This window comes from Jatropha curcas, chromosome 4 (genome assembly GCF_041381405.1).
Source record: "Jatropha curcas cultivar XTBG-Jc1 chromosome 4, XTBG_Jcur_1.0, whole genome shotgun sequence".
Taxonomy (NCBI): Eukaryota; Viridiplantae; Streptophyta; class Magnoliopsida; order Malpighiales; family Euphorbiaceae; genus Jatropha; species Jatropha curcas.
Genome location: NC_143154.1, coordinates 3925420 through 3951395, shown reverse-complemented (window position 1 = coordinate 3951395; position 25976 = coordinate 3925420). Strand labels below are relative to the sequence as shown.

The 25976-nt window shown below is 36.2% G+C and overlaps 3 protein-coding genes and 1 pseudogene across 4 annotated transcripts; 1 reads left to right on the top strand and 3 right to left on the bottom strand.

Moving 5' to 3' along the window:
- Positions 1-802: 802 nt before the first annotated feature.
- D2HGDH (FAD-linked oxidases family protein) lies at positions 803-21039 on the bottom strand. Of its 2 annotated transcripts, XM_012217481.4 has the most exons (16): positions 20803-21035; positions 20362-20714; positions 19546-19647; positions 18192-18239; positions 17855-17925; positions 17231-17349; positions 9343-9438; positions 9130-9239; positions 8060-8140; positions 3928-4028; positions 3179-3287; positions 2455-2560; positions 1809-1894; positions 1597-1722; positions 1298-1394; positions 803-1193 (listed from the first exon to the last, which is right to left on the bottom strand). In XM_012217481.4, the coding sequence occupies exons 1-15, from the start codon at positions 20900-20902 to the stop codon at positions 1302-1304; spliced, it is 1701 nt and encodes a 566-aa protein (XP_012072871.2). In that variant the 5' UTR covers positions 20903-21035; the 3' UTR covers positions 803-1193; positions 1298-1301. The 2 variants fall into 2 exon arrangements, 1 of the variants encoding a protein (XP_012072871.2); XR_005176824.2 differs by lacking the exons at positions 803-1193; positions 1809-1894 and having other exon boundaries at positions 20803-21039.
- Positions 4379-6134, top strand: LOC149496713 (uncharacterized; annotated as a pseudogene).
- A 1402-nt stretch (positions 21040-22441) lies between the features above and the next one.
- LOC149496712 (uncharacterized) lies at positions 22442-22846 on the bottom strand. Its single transcript, XM_089720423.1, has one exon. It carries the CDS (start codon positions 22844-22846, stop codon positions 22442-22444), a length of 405 nt encoding a protein of 134 aa, XP_089576549.1.
- Positions 22847-25021: 2175 nt separating this feature from the next.
- On the bottom strand, positions 25022-25756 carry LOC149496711 (uncharacterized). The gene is made up of 2 exons (XM_089720422.1): positions 25496-25756; positions 25022-25402 (listed from the first exon to the last, which is right to left on the bottom strand). The coding sequence occupies exons 1-2, from the start codon at positions 25754-25756 to the stop codon at positions 25022-25024; spliced, it is 642 nt and encodes a 213-aa protein (XP_089576548.1).
- Between the last annotated feature and the right edge of the window lie 220 nt (positions 25757-25976).

Sequence of the window (25976 nt, the reverse complement as noted above, 5' to 3'; positions counted from 1 at the left end):
TAATCGACAATAATGCTCATATTTTATGTGGATGATGAATATTTATCACATTTTGTTTATTTTCTACATGATTTTTTTTGAGGATAATTTTCTACATGAATTTTACAAAGTGTTCTCTCTCTCTCTCTCTCTCTCTCTCTCTCTCTCTCTCTATATATATATATATATATATATATATGTATGTATTTATACATTAGTTGTCTTGTATTTTTTTCTTTTTTTTTGTCTTTCGTTCTCAATTAGAATTAATGGGCCCTCTGTATCTCACAAACTTTAGTCTAATACCTTGGTTTTTAACCCAACATAGGTCCGAAAACATTGTAAGATTAATTCATTCAACAAATATTTCAATGAACTTGAAAAAGAAATTCAATATATCTCCTATTTAATATACCATATCTAATATATATTATATAATTTTTTATTTTACCAAATTAAATCTGAATTCTTATCAATAGAATTCAGATTTAAATACAAAATTAATATGACGAACAAAATTAAATTATCTTTATTTTTAAACCAATAAAATTAAAATCTTAAAAGATTTTTTTTTTTCAATTCATAAACTTAATTGAGGCATTAATCCCAATATTCCCCCTCCCTATTTTCAATAATTAGATGATATTTAAATAGATTATAACCATCAACACAGGCTTTTTCCATTAAAAAAATGCGCAAGATTTCCATTTTTTTTTTTTTAAAGAAAAAGTTGATGCCACTACCAAACATTTAAGTAGGAAAATATCTATGTCAAATGGTTAAACTGATGATGGCAAAAGCTTGTTTAGAGTATATCATAAGATATTTGCAACATCATGTTATATTTACTAAAATAAATCATTAACAGAAGATATTTTGTTTTCCAATAATAAGTTTAAACAGTTCAACCTGCTGCTTTGGTCTGATTTTGAAAGCACTGAGAGGTGAATATTTATTTTTGCAAATAAAGAAAGGCAGCAAATCGTCGAAATACAACTATCATGAAAGCTTTCTTTATTGTCATTAGAATATACACCAAGATACATGAGAAGCTTGCATATCAATTAGACGGGCTATTAGCTCAGTGGTAGAACGCGCCCTGATACTTACGTCTAGCTATCAGAATAGTGGGCTTCCTTAAGTTACCGATGTAACTCGGTCAGATATTATTCACAGCAATTCCTCTCTTTTTATGTTCCAGATATAGACGGTCACTGGTAAAATAATTCAATAAACAATTAAAACCTTAAATTACTTTGAAACAATTATCTATATGAATACTCAAATGAAACAAGAATTCATTGATCAAATTTATTACCTCATTAGCATGAACTGAGCGAGTGCGGAAGAACTTTATATGGGTTTAGTATTCCATGGGGGTCAAGCAACTTTTTGATGGAAGCCATTACTTGAACCTATCCAAGTGCAATAAATGTAATTTAGACATATAACAAAGCGATAACACATGCTGCCAAAAAAAACAAAAAAAAGAAGAGTAAGAAGTTGGCTACATTAGTTTACACTAAAAATGACTTTGATTACATTATATCTCCTCCCATTATGCTCACCAAACGTATCCTAAATGAATTAGGATGTTTCACAATCCAAAATACATACAGTTTCATGCGACTTGCTGTAAAATATCTCATTTGCCTTCATAAGTCCTAGGCCATGCTCTGCGCTTATACTTCCACGGTATTTAGATGTCCACTCATAGACATAAGGTTCAATTTGTGCCAAAATCTGCAAACCACAAAGTTTATAGCATATAAGAGTAGTTGTATAGGAAGCATGCAAATAACTCCCTGAAGTGTGATGATTAAAATCACCATATCATCAGATTGTGGGGCTGAAATATTGAGATGCAAGTTGCCGTCTCCCAAATGGCCATATCCCACTACTTTGGCTTTTTGAGCTGAGAAATATGGCATACAGGTGAGAGATATGACATGCATCACATGCAGAATAAAACAAAGTGGCTTTAAAGAATGGATGTCCACTACATGCATCATATGCAGAATAAACAAATTAGAGGTGTACACATGCCGGTTTCAGTGAGAGCTTTTTTTTTTTTTTTCTCTCTCTCTCTCTAAAAACAATCTGGTTTAGGACATCTAATTCTTGAAGATGTTTAAAGAGACGGAACGAAATGAACCAGTTCCATTCTGCTTTGGAACCATGGGCCCATGGCTCAGTAGATGCTGGGGCTATGTCTACTAATAATCCTCTGTAATCATAATCCAAAAAATAAAAGGAGATGTAGCTTTCTTCAACTACATATTCCTCAGGATATTAAAAATAAAAGATTCCTTTACAATGTCAGGAAAAGAAATTAATTCTCTTTCCTACCCATTCCCCATCCACACCCTTCCTTGCTCTCTCTCTCTCTCCATTGAACCTGTCAGAACGGATTCTACCATCCAAAACAATACCAGTTCAAAGTTTGGGTAAAATGAATCAATAATAGATTTTTACCTAATCTTACTCGCATTTCTTCAACAAGATTGTACATATTTTCAACAGGCAATGACAAATCATATTTGTATACAGCTCCTGCTCTCATCAATGCCTCTGGTATACCCTGAGACCAAATTAAGTGATCCAGTTAAAGGATATTAATATTTGTATTCTCATGTGTTTCCCAAATTATCATTAAGGATGATAAAAAAAGGGTAACAGTACGCTCATGTATGCATAAATATATAAATCATGAGATGATCCAGCTCTGATATCAATATTTACTATTTCTTGACAGGCCTTCACGCACAAACAGATCATAAGTTAATTGGTTGAAAAGATAATTGATAGTTGAACCATGAAAGATTCATGAAAAGCCAGAAGTAACACTGACCAAGGTCAACATCCAGAGTAAAACAGCTTAAGGTTGCAAAACTGGATCATCCATCTGAAGGAGCTATATTGCAGATTAAAATCATGGATAAGACTTTTTATTTGAACTGCCATTTAGAGAAATAATTGGCCTTGTCTTTCTTGTACTTTTTGTTCAACCCTTTTATACATACATCCACACTAGTAGCTGGGAGCATTTGCAATAAAATGAAAGGCATGCCACATATCTAAAAATAGATGAACTGCTCATTCATAAATGAAAAGTGAAATTCATAAAGTATTTTTTCAATTATAAAAATCATAAAGAATACTGCATATAAAGACAATTGATTGAGTTGGAAATGGGAACCTCACGTATACGCCAAAAAGATGATGCCTGGTTACTGTCTTGTGCAAGAACTCCATCAGAAATTAAACCGGATTCCATGGAGCGGAATAGAAATGCCTCAAGCTTCTCTCTGTATGAAATCACAAAATTGTAAATTTTAGAAATGTGGACATGGAAGTTATACGAATGTAATTACCAACACAAATTTCACATGTTGTCCAGGTTGGACAGGAAAATGAACAAACAAAGAATGCAATTTGGCAAAATGGTCATGAAAGGTCAAACCAAAATCTAAAAATAAAAAATGTTAAAGCTCAAGTAACTTTTCTTCAACAACAACAACTAAGCCTTAGTTACAAAATTTTAAAGCTCAAGTAATTTTTCTTCAAGGAAAAGATACCAATTTTGTAATATATTGGTTATAGGACTGCAACATGTTACAGTTCCACATTGCAAAGTGAGGCATTCAAGAAAATTATTAAAATAAAAGCACTAGATTTCCAGTCAAACTTTTCCAATTTGACTGTGAAGCTATTGCCAATTTAAAATGAGTAAGTGTACTATGATAACTGTTAAACCAATATTGTATACACAAATCAATTTCTTGAAAGAAGAAATTCAAAATTCCATTTAGGGCCACCCAAAGGGGCCAAGGTTCGCCTCAATCTCAAAGTCATGTAGTTATTTTTTATTAAGTACCATAGAATTCTACAAGAACAAAATTTACTTGTATTACAAGAGACAGAATGACAAACAGGTGAGAAGGTTACTTGTCATAAGATTCATCACTGCCTGTTGTCTCGATCAGAACATAAAAGTTGTGCATTGAGGGTGATAATGGATTTCGAACACCTTCTAAATGGTTAACAACCTGTTAGATAAAATACAATGAGCAGAACCCTAGACAAAACAGAAGACAAAGAGTAACAAAATTTGCATCTCCCTCCAATACAGTAGACATATTTCAAAGGATGATTTTGAGTAAGAAAAATCTCTTAATAAATTAGGAATTTTTCTTTTCTTCTTATGATATTTAATCTATTCAAAAAGATTAAAAAAAGGTTAAAAATATTGGTATGGTTGAAGTTATATCTCATCAAGCCATGGAAATGAGTGTCTTTGTAGATTAAATGTGAAACCCAATGTTAGAGAAGCAACTACGCAGTTTGCAGTTTAGTCTTCCTATTTAGTAGTTTCCTATTTTTCTTTTTGGTAGGAGATATGTTATTTAGTAACTTCCTATTTAGTTGTTCTATCTTGTCTAATGGATGGACTGATAAGAAGAGGCGTTCAATTTTCAATTTCTTGGCTAGTAGTCCAAAGGGAACAGTTTCTTTGTCATCATTGGATACATCTAACATTTCTAAAACTACAGATAAGGTTCTTGAAATGTTAGATGAAATTGTATAGAAATTAGGGGAAGGAGAATATTGTGCAAGTGGTTAGTGATAATGCTGCAGATTATAAAGTTGCTAGTGAAACGTTAATGAAGAAAAGGAAAAGATTGTTTTGGACACCTTGTGCTGCATACTGCATTGACTTGATTTCAAAGAATTTTGAGAAGAAGTAAACTGTCCATGAGGTGACAATTGCCAAAGCCAGAAGGATTTCAACATATATTTATGTAAGACCCTTGCTAATTTCCATTCTAAGGCATTCTACTAAAGATAGAGATTTGATTAGACCTGCTACTTGTTTTGCAACTGCTTATTTGACCATAGGATGTCTTAATGATCAAACAAGGTCTTTGATGTTCATGTTTACTTCCAAAACATGGAAAGCTAGTAAGTTTTTATCAATAACAAGATGGGAAACGAGTTCAACACATGGTTTTGGATTCTAGATTTTGGAAAAATATTGTCACATGTCTTAAAGTTGCATATCCTCTCCTCAAAGCGCTTAGATTGGTGGATTCAAAAGAGAAACCAGCTATTAGTTTCATTTATCAAGAGATGGATCATGCAAAAGAGAAGATACAAGCCAATTTCAATAAAGTCGTGAAAAGGTAAAGGAAAAAAAATCTGAATTTTTGTAAGTAGGAATTTGTTTTTTGGTACTTTTTTGCAATTTACATTGATTTATGTAGAATCTAAATTTATATTTTAAATGTTGCTAATTCAGTTTTTTTCATTTAAAAGCTATGAATCTGTATGGAAAATCATTGATGAAAGATGAGAGCTTCAATTGCATAGGCCTTTGCATGCAATGGCTTATTACTTGAACCCATATACCATTGTAGTCCTAATTTCAATGTTGATGCTGAAATTAGAATTGTACTACACAATTTCCTTGAAAGAATTGTGCCGAATTCATGGGAGAGATGTAAAATAGATCTACAACTTGAATCTTTCAAGGATGCAAAAGGTTTATCTGGCATAGAAGCTGCAAAGCTGGCCAGGGACAAGAAACCTCCAGCTAAGTGGTGGGATTCTTATGGTGGTGAATGTTCTGAGTTGCAAAAATTTGCAATTTGAATATTGAGTTTGACTTGTAGTTCTTCTTGTTGTGAGCGTAATTGAAATGCATTTGAAAAGGTTACATTCGTTAATGGAAGTGCTTTATAATTTTTTTAATTCATATATATGTTATCTAATATTGTTTAGTCACATTCTTTACCTCTATAGGTTCATACAAAGAAAAGAAATTGCTTGCACCAAAAGAAAATGAATGATTTGGTTTTGTAATGTATAATTTAAAGTTAAAAGACAGAAAAGCTGAAAATTATGATGAGCCAACATCTTTTGAAGAGTTACTATTTGATGATGAGTGGATAGCTGAAGAAGATCATCTTGCTTCACCATCAACAACAAATAATGATTGGTTGGATGCTCTTAGAAGTGGAGCAACAAGTGGTATAAATATAGATGAAGAAGATCAAAGTGGTGAAAACGAAGTATCAAATGAATTTGAGAACATAAAAAGTCATGAAACAGGAGATGATTTAGAAATCCATGAATCTAATTTGGATGGTGACTGAGATAGGTAATACATTTAGTGGTGATGATATAGATAGTGCATTTGATGGTGATGATATAGGTAATGCATTTGGTGGTGATGAAAATATTAATAATGATGTGAATAATGAAATAGAGGACAGAGCCAATCAGTGACTCAAATCCATTGTCGAACCCTAATCATCAGAATATGGAGGTGGTTATGGTCGAACAGGCCAGTCTGGTCTTTCACAATAAAGTGATAGATGGAACTGTCATTAAATGACTTATTAGCATATTAATATATCATTTTGTAATGGCATATACATTACACATCTTGGATCAAGTAAATACTCTGAGTTTCCAGCAAGCCACTGTCTTGAAAATAGTGCTAACGACTATTTCTAATATTTTAGTTTATGTTTTATTTAGTATTTTTCTTCACTTACAAATTATTATGTTATTTTTTTATTGTGTGTTGTGAACTTGGTTTGTATTATGATAATATTATCTATTTTCTATTTTTATTTTTATTCTTGACTTGTCATTAATATGCACGGGAGCTGTATTACTTTATTTTAGCAGGTTTGTAAAATCTTACAATTTTACAATTCCAGTTTACATTCTCATTTTTGTGCACCATCCACTGCTTCCATATAACAATGCGAGTTTGACAACCTTGTTAGTGTTATTATCAAATTTCTCTTTAATCTTGGTAGTCTATATTAGGGTGGAGTAAAATGGATTTTCAATTATCTTCAAGGTGCTTCCAAATTTTCAATTTGATCTGGAAGTGAAAAACTTATATCGTATATGTAACAAAATGCTCATATGATTACAATTGTTGCCTTCAAAAGAATCACCTTAAGATACTTGGTTACTTTTGCAAGGGTACTATATCTTGGTAGTTAAGGTTACAAAAAACACTCTACAACAAATGTTAAGTTCATTGCAACTATTAAAGCTTGCAAGACGAAGATGAAGAAGTTTTTACAAGGGTTTCAATTTATTCAAAATAGATACATCCCGTATTTTGATAGTCAAAATGTCATCACCATAGTAATCGCATAATCTTCCATTCTAGGTAAAAAAATATCAATATGAAATCACATTAGATAGGCGATGAGTTGATTAGAAACAATTGGAGCTTGAAAAGATTGACACCATTGATAATGGTTTAATAACGCAACTAAATCATCATTTAAAGAAAAGTCTGAAGAACAAATTCAGGCATGTAAGAGCCCTCAATGGAGTTTGCGGGGATATTTGATGGTTTAATTTCTTTCAGCATGGAGGTTTAACAATTAAACTTTAAAATAGAAAAAAGGAAAAGAAAAGAAAGAAAAAACAAGAAGATTTCTTTCCATGTTATCTCATCAATATATCGGTCCTTGATGAGCAGGTTATTAAAATGAAGTGAGTAGAGCTCTATGTTAAGAGAAAGTTGAGATTTGTGTTTTTGAAAGAGAAAAATAGTGGAAATTAGTTTTTAGCTAATGGGTATTCTTGGGAGACACGAACTATTATTTTATGACATCTCTCTACTTTTTAGTTCTAAGAATATCTTTTTATTACAACTATAATTTCATATACCTCTAGCTTTAGGAAAGATCATAATTTTATTCTTAATAGTAAAGATCTATTCATAGTTTTGCCCATGGTTTTTTCCTCTTACATAGAAGGGCTTTGTATATAAATCTTTGTCATGAGTCTGCCATCATTTTTAATTATTATTTTTCCCCTATTGAATTCTTTACTCTTTTTTTTTCAATGCTTTACATAGAAGCAGAAAGTTCACAGTTTTACCTAAAAAGTAGTGGCCCCCTTCCACATCTACCACTAATTATAGTTGCTCATTACAAATGAACAAACTAAAATAGGACAAGGAAAACAAACTAACCAATTCCACTGCCTCATATCCAAAAATATAACAAGAGAATGAAGAATAGAACGAGGAAAAGAAACTAACCAATTCCATTGCCTCACTATCCAAAAATTCGAACGCAGACAAAATCTCTCCAAGTTTACTCTTTGCTTCCAATAAAAGTTTCTGGTAAAATGAACAGAAAATAAGGAAAGGCAACAAAAACATTCTATCTACTCAAAGGCAACATCTAAATGATGAAGATGACAAGAAACAATAAAGCAAACTTTCTAGTAAAATTTCTTCTACATAAAAGTAAATCATAAAAAGAATTTCTAAACTAAACTATGTCGCCTCAAAAAATAATCAAGTACCTTTTCTTTTTGGCTCTTCTGCTAAGTGTAAAGAAAATTACAGAAATCCTTCTAAAGTCTTTATTCAATCTTGTCAATCAATGCATCAATAGTTATCTTGTTCTGAATCCTAAATTCTTAACCGACACCCTAATATTTGTGCCTCAAGTGATAAAACTATATTATTGATCATAGGTAATCATTGCTTATTGCACAAAGTCTAAGAAATCTTTTTGACTACTAGTTCAACTTTTATTTCATTTTTTCTCTTTTCGTTATCATTTATTGTCAACAAGGATAGTACAAATTCTACAAAACAAGGCATAAACAAATTAAGATTGTTTAATGATATACTAACCATGTAGCAAAAGACATTAGTAGCTTTAATTGTCTATCAAGATAGATAATGAAAAATGAAATTTTCAGGGAAAAACCAAATGACTGTGATAGCGGTTCTATTTCCTTGACTAAACAACAAAAGAAGCTAAGTAGTTTTCAAGGATCCAACCATTAGGATATAACATGAACTTTTAAACTAACTACTTATAACGTGCATTGTGCAATCACCCAAAGGAAAAAAAATTCTCCATTGGATGTCTGAAGTTAAGGTGGATGTCTCTGTGCGTGTGTGTGTGTGTGTGTGTGTGTGTACACATAATCCCAAACCAAGTTGAAAGGGGGAAAAGGATCCATATAACCAATCCCCATCTAGATTGGGTTTGAGGCTTAGTTGATTTGGGCATGTCTATATAGTGAGCACATATGCCAAAAGGAATCCATTTTACACATAGGAACATTAGTTATACGGGCCTGAAATTATACCTGACAGCTGAGATAATCATTGCATGCAAGAAAAGCTATATTCACTGCTGACAGCTTTGGTGGGGTAAGTATGGACACCTTAGTTACAATTCCCAAGGACCCCTCACTTCCTATATACCAAAACACAACATAAATATATGAATTGCACCATACACTAAAAAATTGACTAGTAACCTTGATATAGAAACAGCAACCAGAGTCCTTAGCTCACACCTATAAACAAATGCTTCAAGTCATAGCCAGTATTATCTTTACGTAAAGTTCCAAGCATGTCAAGCACAGTACCATTTGCTAGAACAGCCTCAAGACCTGTATGGTATGCCCAAAAAATGTCTTAGAACAAATACAAGAGGTATAATCACCGAATATTTGCACTAAAGAGCAAGATTAGAAGCTAATAGCAACTTTCAACACCTCAAAATAGGTAACTCAATTACTACACCTTCAAAACATTTGTGTCTTACCTAAACATAATAAGTAAGATAATAAGCTAGACATGAAATTAACAAATAATAAATATGTCACAGGTAAATACATATATAGACAATACAAGATAACAAATATGTATGATGCCTATATATAACACATATACAATACTAATATCAACTTTCAACATACTACACCTTCAACCCTATTGTGCCTCTTACCCCAACATAATAGATAAGATAATAAGAAGGCAAACTTCTGGCCATGCAATTATCAATAGCAAGTATGTCACCAGCAAACACATATGCAGACAAAACAATACAACAAATATGTATGATGCCTATATATAATACATATTATTATTACATATATCTAAGCCGCATGAGCGATTACTATTGCCATAATAGTATATTTAACATTTTGCCTTTTTCTCATTGTTCATAACAGGTAGTTTTGACAGTGTTATGGGCCTATTGCTTATCTCACCTGTCAACTGTCTTCTAATGAGGTCACGCTGGCCCAAGATACAACATCCAATATCTAAAATTATTGTTTTTATTTTTTAAAAACAATTAAAATTCCATCCAAATTTATATTTAGAATCATTAGATATTATATTATCATTGTATATATATACTATTCTTAATAATGTTTTCTCACTTTTGCTCTTTAATATCTTTTTAATGGATTTTTTTATTTTTTTAATTGTATAAAAAGATAATAAAACCTATTTTTATTGACATGACACAATAGTATTTTCTCAATTTTACCCCTTTGATATCTCTTTAATTACATTTATACTCTTTTATTTTTTTCCAAATTGTGTAAAGAGGTAATAAAACACATTTTTATTGACATGGTTCTTGAAATAAGATCCACAATAATGTTTTCATACTTTAGCCCTTTGATATTTTTTAATTACAGTGATGTCATTTTGCTACAACTTGACAATCCTACACTTATAGCTTCAATTTAAACAATATTATCCTTTGGTTATTTTTTAATATTAAAGTAAACAATATATGTAAAAATTGTGGAAGGTAGTTTATAAATCATTAAAAATTACATTACTTAACAGGTAGAATTTGAGAAATTTAAAAACATAAAAAATAGTATATATTATATATTGAATAATTTTGGATAGTACAAAGTGATAAATTCATTAATAAATTTGTACTATTAAAAATAAAAATAAAGATGTTGAATAAAAATAAAATAGGTCAAATACAATAAATATAATGGCTTTAAGATGATTAAAACAATGTATTTATATTACTAAAAATACATAGAATCTTTTAAGTACCATATCATATTTAACAGTCATTTATTTGATTAATTAAAGTGTTTAAAACCTAATTTCTATACCTAAAATATTCTTAATTATACAATTACAATGATTTTACCTTAAACTTTACAACTCATATAACCTCTAAAATAATCAAATATCTAACTATTTATAATTTTTAAAAATATATAATATTTATTCAACATAGCTTTTGCATATTGTGCAATTCATTTCATCACTTCTTTAAAAAAGTTAAACATAACTTTTTTCACTTTTTTTACTCTATTACCTTTTCTTTAAGAAACAGAAATTCGGCGCGTTGCCGGGTAACAAGCTCGTAGAATACTAATAGCATGCTTCTGTATATAACCATCAAATTTTTGATTGTATCTACTCATTAACCTGCTCATGTTGCATTTTAGATTACCTTGCTACTCCCTCCATTCCTTTTTACATGTCACAATTCAAATTTTTTTAATTTCTTTTTGTCTGTCACCTCCGAAAATCAAGGAAGCATTAATTATTTTTTCTAACTTTACCATTGACTCTTTTTATCTTCACTAAAGAAGCATTGATTATTTAGAGAACTAATACAAAGGTAACTTAGTCAATTACAACTATTTTTTTTCTAAACCTGAGGTTGCATAATGAATTTTTTAATCTTGTACAATTTAGAATCATGACACCTAAAAAGGAAGAGAGGGAGCATATTACTATGAATATTTGAAAAAAGGTGATAGAAATGAGCCCAGGCCCTTTAAGGTTTACTCAAGAAGGCCAAAGACTGCTGCTAATTTGGTGAGTGATCCAAGAAAACAGGGGATTAATCCATGGAATGAGAATGTAACACCTGTCGCAATCGGTTATGATGAGGGTATCACGCCAGTACAAGAAGGCAAGTGAGGAGAAGGCTGAGGATCTTTTTGGCAAATAGTTTTGGACAGATTATTCTGTTGGAGAGCTGTAGCTCTTGGCTTGGTTTCTTTGGAATCAAGATTTCTGTTATCTTTTGTATTTCTTTTCTCCATTTTAGACTACTGAGATTATTGTATTGACAATCCATTGTTATTGATTCAGTCCTATCAATCTAATACAATTTCTCTCTTCTTCCTTTACATTCTCTTCATTTTTTTTTTTTTTGTTCTGTTTCAGCCATTTAATTTACAGGTATTGGAACTGTTCTTTACTCTATCAATTTGGTCCGACCTGCCCTTTTCTTCAACCTCCACAATGACAAACACCAGACAAGATTCGCGGTTTGATCAGATAGAGAGGAATATTTCCACCATTGAAGCTCACCTTGCCACCCTTGACAACTCTCAAACATCCTTCCACAATGAATATACCCAGAACCTTACATCCCTCACCAACCAAATGTCCACTCTCACAACCAAGTTCGACCAACTTATGTCAGTTCTCTCTGCCGGCAGGGCCCAAACAGAATCCGGTGACTCCTCCTCTCCCAAACCAACCTCTTCCCGTCCACAGCCTCCTCCAAACATCGCACCCACTACAACCATTCCCACACCACCAGCCACAACACCTACCACACCCACATCTATTCAAGACCAAATTAAGAAAGTTGACATGCCTATCTTCAATGGGTCTGACCCAATAAGTTGGATTGCACGGGCAAAACGATACTTCGAGCTCCATCAGTCGGAACCCGATATGAAGATTCCTTTGGCCCTTGTGGCTATGAAGGAGAAGCTCTTCACTGGCATCGATGGGTTCGGCAGCGCAAGCCTGCTTTCTCTTGAAACCAGTTAAAAGAGGAAATAGCCATTCAGTTGAGTGGGGATGATTCTGAGAACCCCTACGAGCTCCTTGCTGCAGTCAAACAGGTTGGGACAGTCTCCTCCTTCATTGTCGAGTTCATCTCCCGAGCAGCCCAAGCCCCATCCTTATCTGACCCGCAGCTGTTAGGATATTTCCTCAATGGTCTACGCTGTGACATTCGACTCCGTCTGCGTTCACCCGACAAAATCGATTTGCGTCGCGCGATGAAGGTGGCACGCGAGATTGAAAGGGAAATTAACTTCTCCCACCAAACAACACTTTCCCACCCCCAAATTCGGGCTCGGCCCAAAACCCTCAGGCCCAAGCTACTCCACATGCCCAACTAACACCTTCACCTTGCAGAAACGTGAGACACCTCCATCCCCACCCCTCAAACCACCAGATTCCTCACCACGCCCTCTAGCTCTACCCGCACCACCTACAAAACCAGCCACCCACATTCGTCCACCAAGAGCCACCTGCCACTACTCCCACCAAGAATACCAAAATCTCAGAGCCAAGGGACTTTGCTTTAAGTGCAAACAGCCTTACTCACCCCTTCATGAATGTCCCAATCGCACCCATCGTGCCCTAATTGCTAGTGAATACGAGCCCGCAGTGAATGAAGGCCAGATGGCCGAATTGGATGCTACCGTTGAGACCGATCCTCCTGTCACCTGGGATGAAGCTCACTTCTCCAATATAGAGCTTTCTCTTAACTCAATTGGGGGCATCTCCAAACCAAAAACCATGAAATTCAAAGGTACTTTCTCTTCTATGGAGGTTGTGATCATGGTGGATAGTGGAGCAACCCACAATTTTATCTCGTCCCAAGTCCACAAAGAGCTCAAACTTACAGTCACCCCCACTCCCGTCTATTACGTTCGCCTCGGGAACGGTAATCGAGTAGCCGCCTCGGGTATGTGTCGTCAACTTCAGGTACGGTTTGGTTCATTTGAAATTGTGGGCAACTTCTTCATCTTTCCATTGCATGGGGTTGATTTCATTCTGGAAATAGCATGGCTAGAAACTTTGGGTGATATACGGAGCAATTGGGCTCAGATGACTATGGAGTTTACCCATGAAGGACATACCGTTTCTCTAGTGGGTGACCCGTCTCTTATGAGAACTCCTTCTTCCCTAAAGTCCATCCGCAAATTATTGGACGTAGACTTCTCTGTTTTGCTTGGGGTGTCGATGCTGAAATTTCCCCACTACACACAAATGAGCTCTCGTCTTCATAAGAATCGACATTGCACAGGTTACTAGAGAAACACTAGATTGTCTTCGATGAGATTCGATCTCTTCCTCCACATCGACTGGCTGACCATCAAATTACTCTCAAAACAGGCAGGAACCGATTTGTGTTAAACCATACAGGTATGGCTATTTGCAGAAAGACGAAATTGAGAAGCTAGTATCTGAGATGTTATCTGCTGGAATTATACAGCCTAGTCACAGTCCTTACTCTAGCCCGGTGTTGCTAGTGGGCAAGAAAGATGGTAGTTGGCATTTTTTCGTCGATTACCGCCAATTGAACAAAGCCACTGTACCGAACAAGTATCCAATTCCAGTGGTTCAAGAGTTGCTAGATGAACTTTATGGCGCCTATTTTTCACCAAGCTGGATTTGAAATTGGGGTTCTTTCAAATCCGAGTTTCAACACCTGACATTCATAAGACAGCTTTTCCAACACACACAGGACACTACGAGTTCTTGGTTATGCCCTTAGGGCTTATGAATGCTGCTACCACGTTCCAAGCTATTATGAATGACATATTCCGCCCTCACCTTCATCGTTTTGTGTTAGTATTCTTTGACGACATACTGATTTACAGTAAGGACTGGGAATCTCATCTTCAACACTTATCCATGGTTCTTACCCTTCTAGAGCAGCATCGACTACATGTTAACCCAAAGAAGTGTTCCTTTGCCAAGTCATCAATGGAGTACTTGGGGCACATAATCTCAAGCGAGGGGGTTTCCATGGATCTAGTAAAGGTTACTAGTATTCTCCGATGGCCAACCCCAAGGTCTGTAAAAGCTGTTAGGGGATTCTTGGGACTCACAGGATACTATAGGAAGTTCATCCGCAACTACGGTCGTTTGGCTCGGCCACTCACTTTACTTTTGAAGAAAGAGTCTCAACAAAAGTTCTCCTAAAACTCGCTGGCACAAGATTCATTTGAAACATTGAAGCAAGCAGTCACCACATCTCTTGTACTTGCTATGCCCGACTTCACCAAGCCCTTTGTTGTTGAGTGTGATGCATCCGGGACTGGCATAGGGGTTGTCCTAATGCAGCAAGGAAAACCCATTGCCTACTTCAGTAAAGGCACTTTTGATCCCGCTTCAAGAAGATCAGCCTATGACAATGAACTAATGGCCTAAGTCCTAGCTGTCCGCCATTGGAGGCCATACTTGATCGGCCCAAATTTCTTGGTTCGTACCAATCAACGAAGCCTAGGCAACTTGCTCTCCCAACAGGTAACCACCCCAGCACAACAGCATTGGATTTCCAAACTAATGGGTTACAATTTTCAGATTGAATATAAGCCCGGAAACCCCAACAAAGTTGCCGACGCACTATCCCGACAGGATGACAGCCCTCAATTCCAAGTAATGTCATGCTCTCTATGGGTGGAATGGGAAGAAATCAACCAAGAAATTCAGGCCGATGGGGTTCTGCAACAGTTAATCTCTGACTTGCGGAAGGATCCTAAGAAGTACCCTCATTATTGTCTCATCCATGGTAGACTCTATTTCAAGGGAAGGCTTGTGCTTCCTGCTACTTCTAAGTGGTTAGAGCAGATAATCTCAGAATTTCACTCTACACCCACGGGTGGTCATTCCGGAGCATATCGCACCTACCGTCGCATTGCCTCAAGCGTTTATTGGACAGGGATGATGGGACAAATCTAGAAATTTGTGGCTGCTTGTTTGGTTTGTCAGCAACATAAATACGAGGCTCAATCCGCCGCCGGGCTGCTACAGCCACTACCCATTCCTAATATGATTTGGGAGGAAATCGCCCTAGATTTTATCACTGGCTTACCATGATCTCACGGGGCTGATTGTATTTTAGTGGTCGTGGACAGATTATCCAAGTATGGTCACTTTTTGAAATTGAAGCATCCTTTCACTGCTAAAAGAGTGGCTGAATTGTTCACTTCAGAAATTGTTCGGCTTCATGGATTTCCTTAAACTATGGTTAGTGATCGTGACCCACTCTTCTTAAGCAACTTCTGGAAAGAATTATTCAAGCTCCAAGGCACCCAACTCAAGTTCTCATCAGCCTACCACATATAGATGGACGGGCAAACTGAGGTTCTGAACCGATGTGTTGAGTCTTACCTCCGCTGCTTCTACTCCGAGCAGCCGCAAAGCTGGGCAAAATGGTTTGGATAGGCAGAATATTAGTACAATACAAGCTTCCAAGGTGCAGTAAAGAAGACACCTTTCAAGATAGTCTATGGCCGTCCACCCCCCACCATTCATCAACACCTGCCGGGGGAAATAAAGGTAGAGGAAGTGTCACTTCAACTTCAGGATCGGGATGAAATCATTCGCCAGCTGAAATTCAACCTTACAAAGGCTCAACACTTGATGACTAAGTACTCCAACCGCCATAGGTGCGATGTGCAATTTCAGGTGGGTGACAAAGTATTCCTCAAAATCAAACCCTATAGGCAACAATCAGTAACCTCACGGGTTAATGCTAAACTTGCAGCGCATTTTTATGGCCCCTTCGAGGTTGTTGCTAAAGTGGGAGCCGTCGCGTACAAGCTGCTCCTGCCCTCTTCCTCTCGAATACACCCGGTCTTCCATGTATCTCAGCTGAAAAAGGTCGTTGGGGAGCATAGGTTGGTCACCGAACAATCTGAACAACTGCAAGATGTTGGAGAGCCTATAGTAGAACCTGTTGCCATATTACAGACTCGCTCTGTCAAGAAAGATGATACCAACGTCAAGCAGTTCCTTGTTCAGTGGACAGGCCATCCGGTTGAAGAATCCACCTGGATGGACGCATCTGACTTTATTGGGCAATTTCCATATTACAACCTTGAGGACAAGGCTGTTAATTCAGGGAGAAGTATTAATAGAAATGAGCCCAGGTCCTTTAAGGTTTACTCAAGAAGGCCAAAGACTGCTGCTAATTTGGTGAGTAATCCAAGAAAACAGGGGAATAATCCAAGGAATGAGAATGTAACACCTATCACAATCGGTTATGATGAGCGTATCACGCCAATACAAGAAGGCAAGTGAGGAGAAGGTTGAGGATCTTTTTGGCAAATAGTTTTGGACAGATTATTCTGTTGGAAAGCTGTAGCTCTTGGCTTGGTTTCTTTGGAATTAAGATTTTAGTTATCTCTTGTATTTCTTTTCTCCATTTTAGACTACTGAGATTATTGTATTGACAATACATTGTTATTGATTCAGTCCTATCAATCTAATACAATTTCTCTCTTCTTCCTTTTTTTTTTTTTTTTTTTTTTTTGTTTCAGCCATTTAATTTACAGATATTGGAACTGTTCTTTACTCTATTAGAAGGGGACTTAACAATATGTAAAAGGTAAATATCAAAGTTCACCAGATAATGATAATTCTCACCGAGTACATTCCCATGCAGCGAACCATAACGAACAAGGTGCAGACCGCCAGCATTAGTTGAAACATTTCCACCAATTTGGCAGCTTCCTTTTGCACCTAAGTCCAGTGGCATAATAAATCTGAATGGAAGCATAATTTACTTGAATAAAATATAAACAAATTGTCAATTTTCCATTTGGTTAATCTTAATTAGATGGTCCAGAGATTACTACTAATTTGACATAGTGTAAAACCAAACTACATCAGAAAGCGCTGCTGCATACACCAAATAAAACTGAGAAGATTCAATATCACATTTTATTGCAAATTAACCCATACATGGTTCTCTTTATAGTAAAAATTGGAATTCTAAAATGATTCATTTGAGAAATTCTTTGGCACACTGAGGATTTTTAGAAATTTGAATGCTATTCAGTTGCAAATAACTCATCATGAAATTATCAATAGCTGTTGTCATTCCAAATAAGTGGTTGCTAAGAAAATGAGCATCATATATAATTGAGTTTTAAGTAGGAAAATCAACCACGGAACTTCAATTATAGTTGTATTATGTTCATCTATTCTTTCTGGTAGTCTCCATGTGTAGCAGGTCTAGAAAAGACAACAAAGATTTAGGTGAATTACCCCTGGTTATCCAGGAAGGATATCAAATTTTCCAATATGCATCCAGCTTCACAAACAAGTATGCCACTAACCTGAAAGAAAGAATGAGATAGTCACTCCAAGATGAGCAGAAATGTTGACTTAAACACCATTAAAATTGAAATTTTGAATTTTAAATTAATAAAGTACACCTTTAAAAAAGAAAAATATAAGCTATGAGACAGAGACAAAACCTCTAGAATCTAATATTAACCCGAAAAAAAAAAAAAAAAAAAAAAAAAAAAGAAGCAATGCAACTCAAGTATCAAGCAAAGCCTAGAACTCAAATGAATAATAACGAATGGGATAACATGCCTACCTTGTCAAAAGCTATAATGTTACTCATAGAACTCATCTTGATAATTACCTGTAGATCATATCATGAGTTAGCATTTCAGTTATTAGATCAAATAGGAAATATTTCCAAAGATGTGAATTATGGTTTATATGAAAAAACCAGGATTATATCACATATGTACAATCTTATATGTGCATCTGCACATCATCACCAATCTATAATCATATTAAGGTTGCAAATGTGTTGCTCTGGGAACAACTAATCTTAAGATTAAGTTAGGCAGTTCTTTGTCTCAATTTCAGGGCCAAAATGAATTTTGGGCAACAAACTCGTCACTCTTCAAGGTCCAGCATGCACTGTCTGCAAGTATACCTGGTTTAGTATGCACAGGTGCATGTAAACTGTATAGATAGGATATTCAATGCATCGATGGATATATAATCAGTAAGATAATTGAGTGGTGACCGACAGACTACATGCTTGCTTTTTGGCCAAGAAAAGAAACCCTCAAATCAGGTTTCTAGAAAATATTTTATATTTCACGACAGTTTATTAAGTCATTAAGAAAGAGCAAGAATGAACCATGCAGCTCAACCAGAATTTAAGGTTAAAAGGGGTTTAACCAGTATTCGTGTGATAACATCCATAATCAAGCTCGCACCTTCATATTCTTAAGTCAAACTGCAATTACTTGCAGCTTATGGAAATAGTAAACTCCTTACTTATTCAATGCAAGCTGATAATATCCAAGACAGGATCAATTAACAGGTTGAAATGTTATACCAATTTATTCACAGCAGCTAAATAATCCCCATCTGCTTTCTAACCTGCCAAGGTATTTCTCCTAGTAAAAGAATAAGAATCCAGTCTCTTCAAACTGAAAATATCTGTCATTTTTGTCATTCCTTTTCCTAGCACCTAATCCTTGTTCCAGTTTCTCAATTTCACCATGACAAAGTTAATGCCCGCTTTTGTATATTTACTGAAAGCTCTAACTGCAATTTGTAGTGCAACCCAGAGTCCATTTTCTTTTCTCATCTAAATCATTTAACAAAATCCTGACAACATCTAAGTTGATTGTTCAAATTGAACCATTGGTGGGCATTGAATGATTTTTTTTATCTAATGTACTGCAATTTATAGGAATTAATAAGCAACAAATAATGATAGGTAAATATTAAACCTACATTATTCCTAACAAGTATAGCATGTAATAAATTAAAAAGAATATCAAATGATGCAACATTAAAGAACCTTCCACAAAACATTCGCATAAGCATATGGTAGAGGTCAAGACAAGCCCACCAATAACAGGTTGCACTGATAAAAGAAGATCAATGAGCGGTTATGATCATAGGTGGAATAACAGCATCACCTCATCAAAAACTGGCACACTTCCACCTACAAGGCCAGTATTTCCACCTTGTGGAACAACAGCCAAGTGCCTCGAATTACAATATTTAAGAATCTGGGAGACCTGCAGACAAAATGAGTACAGAAATATTATTTCCTCAGATATATAATGGCAGATCAAGGAATTCTTCAGTGGAGCTCAACCTAAAAATATTATTTCATCAAGCTAAGAATGCCAAAAGGAAAAATTGAACTTACATCATAGGATGAATATAGTTCTCCCCACATAAACTTATTAAAAATTTCTCATGGACAAGTAAAAAAGAATATTCATAAAAAAATAATAGACATTATGAATTGGGATATCCAAGTTTGAAAAAAAAAAATGTAATTATAATCATACTATTTATCCAACAATTTCGATGGATCATTTGTATTCTAATAGATAATCTCATCTCATTTCTTTCTTTTATACCTTCTGGGCTTGCCTTCTTGTGTTAGCGTTAGCTAAATAAAATGCACAGGGCGAAAAGTTATAGGACAGGGACATGGATTAACTATTAAGTCCCAGTTTTTCATGTGGGAAATTAAAGCGCAACGCCACGAAGGAACAAAATTTTCCCAGTTGAGAACAATTAAACTAGCAACCTTAGTGAATTTAGCTTGAGTATGCTCTTATCTCTGTGAACCAAACTCGCATAAAGATCAACAAAACCAACTATTTCAAGGTTACTTAGATAGCACAATAATTAAAAAAGAAATCAATACCGCGAAATCATATTTTAACTTATAAACAGTAGAACTCAAAAGAATACAAAATCCAAGTAAAGAAATGTACCTCATCAGTGCTCCTAGGTAGGAGAATAAGCCTACTTGAACCTTTGTATTTATGCATCCAATCTGAATTTGCAAGCTCCAAAGCAAGTTCATCTTGAACAACATATTTCTCGCCCAAAATCCCCTTAAAATACGATATATCATCAGAATTCAAGGTCGCAAACGATGGATTTCTCTTAATTGTTGTCGCCGCGGAGCCAAAACTTCTACATTGAACTGCCGGCATCTTTCCAAAGCCTCTTTCATTTGAAGACGAGAAAATTTCTCCGCATTCCCTAAAGGAACGACCACGAGTCTGCAATTCTTGCTTCTGATTGGCATCATCAACACTTTCATTGAAGTGATGCGTAAAGCCTGTTTCAATAGACAGTTCCAATTATTGGTGGTGATCGGTAATCAAGATTAAAAGATCAAACTTAGTAAACGCGTAATCGATTCTTGCCTGAAGCGGAACGGAGGACGGAATTATCGGGGATTAATCGATAATTGAAGTGCTTCAAAAGGCTATGAGTTGCTCTGAACTTGTTTATCATCTTCAACATGCGTATCCCAATTTGGTTTTTGTTAGTCTATATTCGCAGATTTTGTTTTAAAAATCTAAGAACTATGGTGTTATTTGGATTAGATGCGTACCCCGACACCCAAGTTGGTTTTTGTTTTGTTCTAATAATCTAAGAATTATGGCGTTTTTTGGGTTACTATTCGACACGTATCAGATAATTAAAGAAAAACTGTCATTTTTTTTTTTTATTAATTATCAGCGCTTTAAAAACACTTCCAACACTTTTAAAAATTTTACATTATTGTTTAGGGAAGAGAGAAAAGAAAATAAGGGAGAAAAATATTGAAGGATTGCACTATTTATTTTCCATTCTATGCATTGGAAGAAAAATATAAGGGAGAAATTTTATTTTCTTTTATTTAGAAACCCAAAATTATGGAAGAAGGAAACTAATATTATTATAAATTTACATTTTTACATTTTATAAACATTTTTGGGCATTTTGCAATTAAATTGTAATTTATTACTGACTTGATTAATTATAACGAATTAATAATTTTTCAGTATGTAAGTAAAAGAATAGAAAAGTATAAAATTTATAAGAGTTTAATATTTGTTAACAATACTTAGTCTATTTTTAAAATGTTTTGTTCTATAAATAAAAGTTTAATATTTAATTTAACAAAATATAATTTTCAACAACTGCTTGCATATTGAAATAGTTTAGTGCCTAAAGTCTATTGTCTGGAGAATAGAGAAACATTCCAGAATAGGTCTAATAGATTGTTTTACCCTGAACTTTCAGTTCTGTTGCGAGTTCACTCTATTTTCTACTTTATGCCAATTTCATTCTAACTATCATCTTTTATTGCATTAGCACCCAAAATTATAATAAGGGGTTAAATTGCAAAGTAGAAATATATTAACATGGAGTCTACTCTTCACCTTGGGTTAACTTCTCCCTCATTCACATAAAACTCTCCATTTTTGCCAAATGAAATGAGAAAAATATAGTATGTGAAATGTCACAAAAATAGGATTTAGCTATGCCTATCCGTGCGGTACTTAGTCACCCTTGAGTGTTTAGGAGGTGCTAAGTAAGCCTTGAAGTGTGTTGGAGCGAGAATAAAAGCTAAGTATGGAAGAGAGCACAAGAGGATTTTGGAAGAGCTTTGTTGTATTATTCTTTAATAACTTTGTACATAATGATTACAAATGAGGGAGGAGTGGTACATTTCATCAAACATCTTGTGGTTTGGAACATTCTAGAATGTCTTAGGCATTTTATCAAACACCTTGTGGGCTTGAGGCTTCCACCTTTGGGCTTGAGGCTTCCCAAGTCTTGGCTCATTGTCGCAGCCCATTTTTAGCCTTCCAAGCCTTTCCCACAAATTTTGGAAGCTTCTGGAAATTTCAGCACATTTGCAAGCCATTTTGGAGGCTGTCTTGCAATTCCGCCTGCTGCCGTGCGGGGCGTAACACCCTCCCCCACTCAAGCTCGCGACGCCCTCGTCGCGCCCTGAACTTTGTATTCCTTTATCTTTTCCACGAACTGCCAAAGAGTGTCTTCACGCTCCAGCTAGCTTCGAACTCCGGCAATCAAGTACTTGCGGTAGTTTGGGACTCCATGTCTCCACACTACTCGTGAGTCAAGTATGTCGTCCACCTCTCTGTCGAATTCTGTGACAACAGTCGTTGGAGCTCGTGTGGATTCACTCCTGCTTGGGTCCTCCTCATTGGCACGATAAGGTTTTAACATGATAACATGGAAGACATTATGGATCTTTAGCTTCGGAGGCAGTTCAACTTGATAAGTAGCTTTTCCCATTCGCTTGACGATGGGAAATGGTCCCTCATACTTCCTCACCAACCCTTTATGCACCTTTTTTAACAACTTCAATTGGTTAGGGAGAAGTTTGACCAGTACCTTGTCTCCTTTAGCATACCCCTTTGGTTGCCTCTTGGTGTCGGCCCATTTCTTCATTCGTCGAGCAACCTTCTCGAGACAAGCACAAGTCTCACAACTTCTTCATGCCATTCCCTTGTGAACTTGTGGGCTGTAGGGTTCACCCCAGCATATGAAGCTGCAATGGCATTAGGATTCATGGGCTGCTGTCCCATGATAATTTCGAAGGGACTTTTGCCCGTAGATTCGCTTCATTGGAGGTTATACGAGAATTAGGCAACGTCGAGTAACTTGGCCCAATCTCGTTGATAAGCATTGATATAATGTCATAGATATAGTTCGAGCAATGCATTGATATGCTCAGTTTGCCTATCACTTTGGGGATGAAAGCTAGTTGAGAAGTTCAAGTCCATCCCCATCAGCTTGAACAACTCTCGCCAGAACTTACCAGTAAAGCGAGGATCTCGGTCACAAACTATATTCTGAGGAAGTCCCCATAACTTCACCACATTCTTGAAGAATAGATAGGTTGCTTCATCAACTTGACAGTCCATAGAGACTGGGATAAAGGTAGCATACTTGCTAAATTTGTCGACAACGACCATGATGCTGCCATATCCTTCAAATTTTGGTAGTGCAACGATGAAGTACATCGAGACACTTTCCCAAGGATGCTCCGCAACGGGAAGAGGTTCAAGTAAACTCGCGGGAGGTTGTTGTTCTACCTTGTCTTGTTGGCAGATAAGGCAAGTCTTGACATATGTCTCGACATCATCTTGCATTCTTGGCCAATAGTAATGAACTCTTACTAAGGCCATTGTACGAGTCTCACCAGGATGTCTAGCCCATTTCGAATCGTGGGACTCCTTAAGGATTTTGTGAAGGTTCCCCCATTTTGGCACGAAGACTCGATTGCCATGAGTGTAAAGTACTCCATCTTGCTCCCATAATCTTCGTGTCTTACCCTCTTTTGCAAGTTTAAGCAAGTTTCCAGTAAAAGTAGCATGTTGCATACCTTCTCGGATGGATCCAATAGGTTGCTTTATGGGGTACTAGCACTGATGTTGGCTAGCTCCGCCTTGCGACTTAATGCATCGGCGATAACGTTGGCCCTTCCTGGTTTATATTCAAGCTTGTAATCAAACTTTGCCAAGAAGTCTTGCCATTGAGCTTGCTTGGGGCTCAACTTCTTTTCTGTTTAGAAGTAGCTCATGGCCACATTATCCGTCTTGACTATAGACTTGCTGCCAAGCAAGTAGTGGCACCATGTTCGTAGGCAATAAACTGTGGTCGTCATCTCCTTCTCTTGGACATCATATCGTCATTCGGTATCATTAAATTTTTGACTTTCATAAGCGATGGGATGACCGTCTTGCATCAATACCCCTCCAATGGCAAAGTCTGACGCATTTGTATGCACCTCAAAAGGCTTCGTATAGTCAGGTAGCACCATAATAGGCTCTTTGGACACCATTTGCTTTTGTTCTTCGAAGGCATCTTGGCATTACGAAGACTAATGCCATGAACAATTTTTCTTGAGCAAATTCGTCAAGGGTGCCGCAATGACTGAATACCCCTTTATGAAGCAGCGATAATAGTTTACTAAGCCCAAGAAAGATCTTAGCTCGGGTATGTTTGATGGAGGTTGCCACTCTTGAATGGCTTTAACTTTTGCTAGATCCATCATTAGCTTGCCTTCCTTGATCTTATGCCGAAGGAACTCCACTTCTTATTGAGCAAAGCAACACTTTTCCACCTTTACATACAATTCATTTTCTCGGAGAACTTGGAAGACTTGCTTGAGATGTTGCACATGCTATTCGAGAGAAGTGCTATACACTACAATATCGTACAAGTAAACCACCACGAATTTATTAAGGAAAGGGTGGAACAACTTATTCATAAGAGTACAGAATGTGGCCGGGGCATTAGTCAGACCAAAAGGCATCACTAAAAATTTGAATGCACAATATCAAGTTACACAAGTCATCTTCGGCTCATCTCCTGCCGCAATCTGCACTTGATAGTAACTCGATCGTAAGTCCAGCTTCAAAAACCATTGTGCATTCCCTAATTGATCAAATAGATCAGCTATCAAAGGTATTGGATATTTTTTCTTGATAGTGATCTTGTTCAAGGCCTGATAGTCTTGCACATTCGTAAAGAGTCATCCTTCTTCTTTTGGAAAAGGACCGGTGTGCCATAAGGAGCCTTAGAGGGTTGAATGTACTTCAAGTCGAGAAGATCCTGAAGTCAGTTCCTCAGTTCTTCCAACTCCGGAGGAGACATTTGATAAGGAGATATGGCTGGCAACTTAGCACCAGGCTCAAGCTCAATTTGATGATCAACCTCCTTTCTAGGAGGAAGCTTTTTTGGCAACTGTGGAGGCACGACATCCTTATACTCATCCAACACAGCTTGGACACATTCGGGCAAGGGTTGCTTAAGATTCGTCACCTCCTCACCCTCATTTAGTTCCCTAATGGTTGCTATATAACTTTCAGCCGATTTGAAGCCCCTCTTGAATTGCATAGCCGAGATCATTGGTGTTGATTTCTCTATGCTCTTCAATGGGATCATGTATGGCTTACTTCCTTCAAGAATGTTTACCTGGCAAAAGAGGAGTGTGTTTACCTGGCAAAAGAATGTTAGGCTCAATACTACTTTGAAATCATCCATGGGCACAATGGTGAAGTCTAGCTTACCATACTATGAGCCAATTTGCACAAGCATAGCCTTTGCCACTCCCGCAATTGGTTTTGCTGGTGAGTTTACCAACTTGATAGTACCTCCAGCTCCTATGATATCAAGACCCAGTCGTTTGGCTTCCTCAACATCTATAAAGTTGTGTGTAGCCCCCGTGTCCAGCATAGCGCTAGCTGGTTTGCAGTTGATGGCTACATCCGCATATAATAGTCCATTCTCCTTCTTGGACGTGCTAGGAGGAAGGGTCTTGGACATGGAGCTCAAATGTTGTAGGGAACCCATGTTGGCTTGGGATCCCCGTCCTTTGTTTCTCCTTATTGAACTCGATAACCATAGCATTCATTGCCTTCTTGTTGGGGCGTCTCATACCCAATATGGTCCATCACAGATGAAGCAAGGTTTAGGAGGCTTGGATTCATTCTTCTTAAATTGCTTATCATATTTTCCACCGAAAGACTTGGATGAACCACCCTCCTTGCAACTATGATCCTTCCTCTGACCT